At 46.9% G+C, this 9,674-nt stretch overlaps 1 protein-coding gene across 7 annotated transcripts in view; it reads left to right on the top strand.

Annotated features, from left to right (window-relative positions):
- Positions 1-9,674, top strand: part of POLD3 (DNA polymerase delta 3, accessory subunit) — a 36,903-nt gene that overhangs the window by 16,072 nt on the left and 11,157 nt on the right. For 5 of the 7 annotated variants that reach the window (XR_004842053.1, XR_004842054.1, XM_035894541.1 and 2 more), the window contains 3 exons: positions 1,376-1,538; positions 2,855-2,967; positions 8,783-8,880. Coding sequence is in view for 5 of the 7 variants with exons in the window: in XM_035894541.1 (XP_035750434.1) it covers positions 1,376-1,538; positions 2,855-2,967; positions 8,783-8,880 (374 nt within the window). In the remaining 2 variants the exon portion in view is untranslated. The remainder of the gene's footprint in view (positions 1-1,375; positions 1,539-2,854; positions 2,968-8,782; positions 8,881-9,674) is intronic. The other 2 variants (XM_035894552.1, XM_035894533.1) reach the window with 1 other exon arrangement.

Raw genomic sequence — 9,674 nt, forward strand, 5'->3', positions numbered from 1 at the left:
CCAGGGAGGTGGTCGAGTCCCCATCCCTGGAGGTATTTAAAAGAAGGACAGATGAGGTGCTGAGGGACAGTGTTTGGGGGTGGGATGGCAGGGTTAGGTTAAAGGTTGGACTCGATGATCTTAAAGGTCTTTTCCAACCAAAGTGATTCTATGAAATTTGTGAGGTGGCTGCAGGAAAAACTGGAGATGATTTGTGTATAGAAGAGAGAGGGTGATTCCTGGTTTATTCCTTCCATGTTGTATGTCTGCCCTGACTTCAAACTTTTGACCATTGCCAGAAAGTCCTGAGTTAACAATAATCCGGTCCTTTGGCTCTTGCCGTTGATCAATACAACAGCTGTCATTGAAGTTCTTACGTCCAAGATGTTTTCCCTTGCTCAGTGAAGCAGCCAGCCAGTTTTCCAAGCAGTGTCAGGAGCTGTCATGAAGTCTTCTAGCCCTCTCAGCATCCCCTGTTCCTATTGACAGCGTGGTTGATCTCGCTGTTGAATGCTTTTTCTTCACTCGGGCATCTTGTGCTTGGGATGATTGATACAGGTTTCTAACGTCTCTGGCTCCTCTCTTCTGGTGGGGGGAGTGTGTGTGCATGTAAAGCTGCTGAATGAAGCTCACAGACTGTACTTAAGTGCTAGGGTGCTACCAGCACCACCTATCAGGTTGATAAATACATTATTTTGCTGCCCACTCCCACCTGCTATCTCTTCTCTGGTACTAGATTAAGTCTTCTGAAGCAGAATTGTCATTGTATCTTGTGCTGTCTAGGCAAAAGAGGCTGGTTCTTGATCACGTTGGGGTTGGGGTGGGGCAAGAAGCCGCTACGTTACTGAAAATGCTAATCATGGGCTCTAAAATCATGCAGGATGGAGACCGCACACACCTTTCGTGGCTTTTCATCGGTCCTGATTCTCCTGTTTCTGGGCACCTTTGTGCTTGACTAAACCCCTTAATTTAGAAGGGATAAACTGACTGTAAAGATGGATGTGGTGTTTTGCCAAGGGGGCTGTCTAGAAGAGGGGCTCCCAACCCTTCTGCAGTGCTTTCTGGCCTTGGTGACCCCAAGGGCTTCTGCTGCTGCCTCCTAGCCCTCTTTCTGCAGGGTTTAACCACTGCAGCATCCTCAGCTCACAGTGTGCTTGGCCTGCGCCATCAGGAACAGAACCAAACTGGCTAGAAATTTAAGCATGCCCTTTTTTCATGTATGACACAGCTTGGTCAATTTAGATCCCATAATGCTTTTATATATCATCCATAGTGTTCTCTGTATTCTTGGTGCACAGTGTTCTGTTTAGCCAGCTCCTTTGTAAGTTGTCATTCATATTGAATACCCAGCGTTTGGTTTTGTTGTTTGGTTTTTTTTTTAATGGTTTATTCGCAGATAAACTCAAAGTCAACTCTGTGCCTGAGCAGCCAAAGGAGGAGAAAGAAGTAGTCAAGCCTTCAGTTCCTGTAGCAGAACCAGAGTCATCCTGTAATGCTGTAGTAGAGAAACCTGGGAAGAAAACGGAGTCTACTAGAATTCAACAAAAGGACAAAAAAAGGTGGGCCACGCCACTCAGGGTGCCTGTAATCTCTTAACCCGCTTGTTGATGGCCTGCGTGGAGCTGGCTGGTCATACAATGCTGGCTCACCTCCTCTTTCCAGCTACTAAATTGCATTAAACCTGGCTAAAATTATCTCTCTTGGAATTCTTTCCTAATATTTCTTTTCCATTTTAGTGCTAGAGATGCCTCGGGGCCATTTGTGCCGTTGCAAATGGGAAGGGACACGGTCCAGGTAGTCTTTGGTGGGAGGGGGTGGCTTTCCAGGAGACAGCCTCACGCTGTGAGCAGACTTAGTATAGACCCCGCAGGCAATCTGTGGGGGCTGGCAGGAGCACCTGTACTGCAGGGAAGGTAGTATATTCCCAAGCTTATATGTACACAGCTTCCAGCACACAAAGTTCTGCTTGTTGATTTCCATAGCTAATGTACTGCTGCTTTCAATGCCGCTGGTTTACTTTGGGCTGAGACTCCAAGTAAATTTTAAGTTCAGCCCTTTGTGTTTAATCCAACCCAAACTGACAGAGACAAAAAATCATTACACTCTGATGGCTCTCCGGTGGCCTATGAGTAATTAATTGGTGGTCTCAATCCGTTTCTAACTAAATAGGTAAGCACACTGCCCAGCCCACCATCGCAGTTAGTGCTAACTGGTCGTCTTATTGATAGTCTTATTCAAAAAGCCAAGGGCCTGGAAACTGCATGTTGGCAGTGTGGTGTTGGGAAGGCCACTTGGGCTGTACCAGCTCTATGAGGATACGTGGGCCTTTAGCCTCCAGGCTTGTTAGTCTGACGCGTCTCGCCAACATTAAAAAGAAAGAAGCTATTTTATTTTTCCAGTAGTCTTTAAAAATGGCTCCAGGATTCTGAGACACTACCTCATAGTCAGTCAGTGGCAAGCAGTCTGTCAAAAGAGCTTCTGAGCGATGCTGTTGGGGACATTAGTGTTTGGGAGCCTGAGCTATAGAGACAAGATCAGAAATGCACTCTTGCCAGGTTGCTGCGGCCAAGCTAGGTGAGGTCCTGGGCAAACTGTTGAACTGCAGAGGGGCTAAAGAAATCCTCCTTGTTTTGGAGAATTGGATATGGGTAAGGATGAGAGGCTTGAAAATGTGCATGCCTCTGCGCCTGATTGTATAGGTGAGTATGCTTCAGCGTATGTGATCTCATCTTTTTAAGAGCTACAGAGGTATTCGATTTCCTTGCTAGCAGTGCTTCTATCGGCCATGTGCTTGTCTAAACGTGCCTGACGCTTTCATGCACGCACAAGGGATAACGCCTGTTGGTTCCTTTTTTTCCTTTTCTTTTTGTGGCAGTAAAATGAAGAGGGTGGACAAGTCGGATAGCGAGGAGGAAAGAGAACCCGAAAATCTGAAGAAAAAGAGGAAGCGAATTAAACAACTTGAGTCTGACAGCAGTGACGAGGAAGGTAAAAAGACATGTAAGCAACCAGGCATGTAGGTCAGGGGCCTGAGTTGAACGATATTACCATCCAAGGCTGTTGGTCAACGATTGAGGGAATAGTTTAGAAGACTAAAGACCGTGCAAATGGCTGTAGCTTGAGCGTTCTGTTTATCTTGTGCTGCAAGCACTTGGGCATACAGTTGAGATGCCTCAGTCATTCAGTCTTTGTTTTAGCTTAGCTCAGATCTGGCCGTCTCCTCACCAAGCGTGCTGCCAGTCGCGCTGACGTGTGGGAAGGAGGTTCTCAAATCTCTTGTGAAAGATAGCGCGCGCCTTCCAGAATTGTAGGACTGGTCATAACCAGTTTATTTGGTAATATAAACACTCGCATAGTGACCTCCCCCCCCCTTCCCAGGGTCATTTTTAGTATCTTTATTTTGTCTGTTTATAGAAATGGTTTAGAAGACGGCATTGGAAGCGAGACTTCCAAAACAAAAAAAAAAAAAGATAATAGAGAAACTGGAGGCAAAACAGTTGAGCCATATCCGATGCGACTCTGCGTCTCCTCAGTGGCTGTTGGCTTTGACAGGAGTAGGGCACCCAGAACGTTGCAAGACTTGGGCTTGTAATGAGGAACAGCAGGGCCGGATTCCAAAGAATTTGGATAATTGAGGTGACAAATGCCGTTCAATATAGATAATTGGAAAATAAGCTGGGATCGAGCTAGGGACGATGTGCTAAATGGAACAGTCATCCAACAAGCTGATCAGGAAAAGAATTCGGGGATCATTGCGAACAAATAATTGAAACCACCAGTTTGATGTACAGCTCCAGTAAAAAAAAAAAAAAAAAAAAAAAAAGGTGAAACAGCAAATAGGTTGTATTAGCAAAGGGATGGACTCCAGCAGGAGAGCTGAAGCTGTTTGCTTATTTAGTGTGGCTAGCACATGAGAAACAACCATGAAACGAAGAGAATCCGTAATACAAGTTAGAGAGGCAAATCCTGTTTGGATATCTGAGCAGTCTCCATGCCGCCTTAGGCCTATTTTCATGGTTTCTCTTCTGCCCGGCATAATTTCAAGTGATCTCTGTCGTCAGGCATCCATCACTTCTACTCAGACTATTCCACAGGATGATAAATCTCTCAGGAAGCTGTTCTTCATCACCAGCCTTTAATTCCATCACATTCCTGTGTGCAGCTCCTTGTTTGGCCACAAAAAAAAAAAAAATATATATATATATATGCCCACACTCTTAGGTATTGGTTTCTTTAAATGTTTGTAAGCTATTATCTGGTCTTTCCATTTGCTCATCACTCAGCCTACTGACAAGCTGCGTTGTTTAGCTCTGAAGAGGGAAGACTGAAATCAGCCCGTTGAGCTGCTTGAAGCGCTGCTCCTTGCTGGGCTGCAATCTCTCAGCTCGTCCGTGCTCTGCTAAGGAGAGCAGGCGGAAATGAGCCCCGTGTTTTGGGCGCGTGGCAGGGCTGTGCAGAGAGACTGCTCTTTGAAGCATGAGAGCTTGTTGGTTTGGCCTTCCTTGTGCTGCCGTGAGTTGGGGACCCCTCAGCCTGTCTTCGCGAGGGTGCTCTGAGCATGCAGCAAGCTGAGAGGCGGCCGTGCATTCTGCTTTCCTTCTCTATTTCTGTTAGAACTCTTTTCATGTCTGGAGACTAAGAGCAGTGCCCTAAGACTGTCCTAAATTGAGCAGCGCTTTCTAGAGAGTACTGCAAACTCCTGCTTGCTGCATGCCCATTTTGATTTTGAATATTAGAGCGCTCTGCTCTCTTGTTCAATACCTGTGTTACGTTAGCGTGTGCTGAACGGTTAAAGCCTTTGAATGTGGTGCCTTGTGTTATCCTTTTATTCCAAGGTGTGGTCCAGGGGGTGCGCGTGTGCTCCTACCTCAGCGCACGCCGTAGGTCTGTTGAATTGTTCTCCCTTGTTTTATTTGTGCTCGTAAGTGTGAGTTAACTGGATTTGCAATTAGAAACCATGAGTCTGATCCCCTGGTTGGGTTGGGGGCCCAGCTGTCTTATTAACCTCATTCTCAGTAGCTTTAGACATTAAACCCAGTACAAGTAAGGCTGCCGACACGCTTGTCTGTAGGGAGGGCTGGCTTTTCGTTTATTCCTGTTTAACCTGCTAGAGGTGTATGCAGAAAGTTTGACTTTCCGTCTGGAGAATCTTGCTGAATTCTGCTGTTGCGCTTCCTGCAGCGGGGTCCTCTTTGTTCAGCTTTGTGTTGTGTACTGGAATTGTAAATTTATGCAAATTATAGCTTGTCTATGCAAATTTGTGTATTACTCAGATTAGCTTAAGTACTGTTCCCTCTTTCAGAAGGGAAGGATGAGAATTGCAGAGCTTCTCTCTTCTCCCTTGTAAAGCTAATGGCTCTCTAAACAACCCCAATGAGGTCTTAGTGCAGTCGTTTGGTTCTGCTGCTTGCTCTTCTAAATCCAAGAGGATGAAAGAAGATAAATTTGAATTCTTTGAAATATTCATACTGGTTCCAAGCTGGTAATATTACATTCAGTATTCCAGTGTAAGAATGTAAGTTGGGTGAAACAAATAGAATCATAGAATCGCTTTGGTTGGAAAAGCCCTTTAAGATCATCGAGTCCAACCTTTAACCTAACCCTGCCATCCCACCCCTAAACCCTGTCCCTAAATAATTTAGGAAAAAAACCAAACCAAAACCACACAGCAGCTGGACTTTGAGAGCATTTATCCTTGGAAGGGTTGGAAACGGGTTTCTCCAGAGAGCAGGGGCAATTTTAATCAGCAGCATCAGTGAGCAAAACGCGGCCCCGGGGGTGACGTTGTTCTGCGCTGCATCCCTGTGGGAGCAGGGAGGAAGGCACCACGTGCTGCCCAGCATTTGGAAATCGCTGCCAGGCAGGGGCCACCCCCCACCTGCGTAATTCACCCGCCGATGATCAAGGGGTAAGTTTTTAAATACGTAAAACACAATTCGGCAAGCTGCACCGCCAGCGCAGATCTCAAAGGCTAACAGTCTGGCTGGTGCTAACGCGCCGCGCTAGCCTGGCTGATCTCTGCTCGAAGCCACCACCGAGGGGCTCGCACGGGCTGCTCGGGGAGGCACGGCCTGGGGCTGAGGTGCTAACCTTTCCTGCGGGTGCAGCTGCAGGTACAAGGGGATGCTTGTCCGCAGCCGTCGCTGCGATTGAAAGGCGTTCAGACGGGGCTCCACCTGGGTAACTGCTGGTAAAACCACTGCCCTTCTTTCAGGCAGACTTAGCGAGGTTTTGTGGGTTTGAAACCAGGTCCGTACGACTGATGCGAAGCGCTGTATGGGCGCTCTTATGTCGGGGCAAGTCTTCAGTGTTGTTCTATATTAGTCTGCTCTTAATGTACTGAAATTAGCCCAAAATAAGCTCTTCTTACACGAGTGTCAGCACATTGTACCAAGTCGAAAATACAGAGAGGGCATAAGGCACAATCCTCTCCATTTAAATGATTTTTCATTAAAAAGTTATATTGGTATGAGGGTGCCTTAGTCACTGCAGGTTGTTTTGCTTCCAGTGCCAGAATAAACTGCACAAGTGTGTCCGCAGAGGACAGGAGGTTTTGGCAGCTTCAGCTATACCAACACAGGCAGCGTTTCGCAGTGTTGACAAGTGTTTTACAGCCACTTTGGAGGGTGATTTCAGTGGCACTGTAACCTCCAAACTCTATCGGTTTCGGAGAGCCGCAGCAGAAGCACTAAAGCTTCTCACAGTTTTTCCAGGCAGGGTCAGAGCAAACCGAACAAAGCCAGGATTTACATCTTTGGTACATCCAATTGCCCAACTTGTATCCATTTCATGCAGCTGTTGCTGTTGAGTAAACTGTGGGCAGCAGCTAGAGGTTGACTCAGGAGTTATCACATGTCAGAGGGCTGTGTTGGCTAGAAAAGGATAATAAAATAATAGAGACGCAGCTTGATGGTAGTCCGAAACACTCCTGACATGGGGAGACGGTGCCTTCTGCCTGCCAAAAGCTGGGCAAACTCATTTGGAGGAGGCTGAAGAAAAGCCCAGATTTCCCCCAAACAAGCACAGAGTGGAGCTGACACGCTGAAAATACCCGCGGCAGCCTCTGCTCCAGCACGGCAGCGGTGGCAGTTTCTCACCAGGCTGCTTTTCAGCCCTCTCAGCCTATACACTCTCAAAAATATTTTTAAATTAATGTGGCCAGCCTGGGTAGTCTGTGAAGCAGGTTTGGTGCTGTGCAGCATATGGGCGCTTTGGCCTGCAGTTGCTGTGAGACTATGATAAATATTGAGAATTTTGAGTTCCCCGCAGCTCCTCGGCTGCGGTCCCGGCTGCCCCGGCAGTTAGCACCTTAGAGCAGATCCGTTGTTTGGTTTTATCTTTGCACAGCTGCCAGAACCCAGCTCTTTGGAGCAAGGTGAAATAGGGAGTCATGTTACCCCACTCTGTTTGCATTTCTGTGCCTCGCTTACTGAAGTAGTTAGGAGGCCGAGTCCTTGTTTGAAGAACGTAATTTATTATTTAGCCTTGGCAGCCAACCACTGTTTCACTTGAGCCCTTCTTAACCTATGAAGGTCAGCTGGCCGCATGCCTGGCACAGTCATAACTCTTAACACTGACCTAATCTGTTGGGACAGCTACAGATCCAGAATTTGTGTTACAACGACAGGATGAATGCAGCGCAACAGCCAGCAGAGCTGGGAGGAGAAGCCAAGCAGGCACTCTCTCCTCCCATCCAGCAGCATTGTTCTTATTCTTAGGCAATAGGTCAGATGAGGAGTTTCTTCCCCCACATTCCCAGCTCTCCCCCACATTTGAGGACTTGCATGGCAGTGTTTCTCACTTGGACTTGGAAAGGATTCCTTAAAGCCATTTAAATTAGTTCACGGTGCCTGCTGTGTGGTGCAAGGTGCTTGCTCCTTGCCCTCTTGCCCTGTGCAGATTTTTCTTTGCTGTCATGCCCCCATCCCCCTGCCAGCCCCACGGAGGTGTGACCCTGGCTTTCTCATTTGTCTGTAAGCCCTGCTAGTCTCGCTAAGGCCCTGTTGGACGTTGCTGGTAGAGGCTCCAGAGCTCTGTACAAATTTGTGAAGGTGGCCTTGACCATTTTGATCAGTTTTGGCATTGAAATGATTCCACTATCTCTATCCTTGCACCTGGAGGAGAGCGCAGATGATGACAGATGAGAGAATGGGCTCAGTTTTTTGGGATGTTTTAGCTTTCTGTTTGTTTTTCAAAGGAAAGATTGGGGTGTCCCTTGACAATCTTTTAGGGTGGGTAATAGTATAGTGCACTTAATTCTTGGACTAAGGTAGTTTCAAGCTAATAGCGTTGATTGTTTGGGATGTGTAAGCACCACTTGTGAAGCAATGACTTCTTCCCAGTGGGGAAGAGGTAGAGAAACTAAGGGCATCCCATGTTTTGGGAACACGTAGTCTTAAACCCTGACTCTTTCAATTTCTAAACAAATTCCGGTCCCTCTTTTTAACGAGCAAGTGAAATATGTGGCTAAAACCTGCCAGTTTCTGTGCTTGTTTTTAAAGTTTCAGTTGGTGGAACTGGTTTTGGCTTACCAAAAATCCTAAATGCACTTCTCCCATCCTATCCCACCCTCCTTCCTTTGGGAACTGCACCTTTAGCACAGGGTGAGCCATCTGGCTGGAGGCTGACTGCTTCGAATGATTTGTCTTGACTTGAGTTAAACAAATCTGAGTGAGAACTTGTAAACCTTGATCTAAATACAGGTTACAAGCAATTGCTCAGAGTTGAATGAAATGATCTGAGACAAAAGTGTAGCTGCAGGGGGTATTAGATTCACGTGCTATTAAGATGTTTATCTTCTTAGCAGATGTTCCGCTGTCTCCCACACCTGAGGAAGAGAAAGCTCCATCTCCGCCTCCTGTACCTGCTCTGAAAACCGAACTGGAGCCTGCTTCCGCGGAGGTAAGAGCATAGTAGGGTGATTAACTTCTGGTTTTATCCAACTCGGTGGTGATTGCCCAACCACTTTTCAGGTGCTAGGGGGGAGGCCCTGTTTGCTTGTCAAGTCCATCACGTCATCCTGCTTGAAAGAATCCACCACGCTCATGAGTTCATTCATTTTCTAGACTATTATTTAAACTCTAGTTTTTCTGCTGACATAGCACAGTGTTCTGTTTTCTTCTCTTTTTCCCGTCCTGATGGTTCTGTGAATTGTGGCTTGTATTTGAATGCTCTTCCCTCCAAATCTTGGCCTCGGGAGTCAGGGCAGGGCCAGCAATGAAACCGGAGACCCTCAGTATTCAACCGTGTATTGCAGGGAAGCTGCTGCGTAAGGGAGGTGGGCTGCGACTGGCGAGAAGTCAACCTCTGAGCTGAGAAAATACATGTCGTTTTACTGAAAGCATAGCTGTTTGTCACGGCAGGGGTTCTGATGGCTTGCACACCTTGTCATTTCCTCATTCACAGAATCATAGAACCACTTTGGTTGGAAAAGACCTTTAAGATCATAAAGTCCAACCTTTAACCTAACCCTGCCATCCCACCACTAAACCCTGGCCCTAAGCACCTCATCTGTCCTACTTTTAAATCCCTCCAGGGATGGGGACTCGACCACCTCCCTGGGTAGCCCATTCCAGAGCCTGACAATCCTTTCTGTGAAGAAGTTTTTCCTAATGTCAAGCCTAAACCTGCCCTGGTGCAACTTCAAATGATTCCCCCTCATCTTATCGCCTATTACCAGGGAGAAGAGGGTGAAC

Source organism: Egretta garzetta, unplaced genomic scaffold, assembly GCF_000687185.1.
Source record: "Egretta garzetta isolate BGI_Z169 unplaced genomic scaffold, ASM68718v1 scaffold1030, whole genome shotgun sequence".
Lineage (NCBI taxonomy): Eukaryota > Metazoa > Chordata > Aves > Pelecaniformes > Ardeidae > Egretta > Egretta garzetta.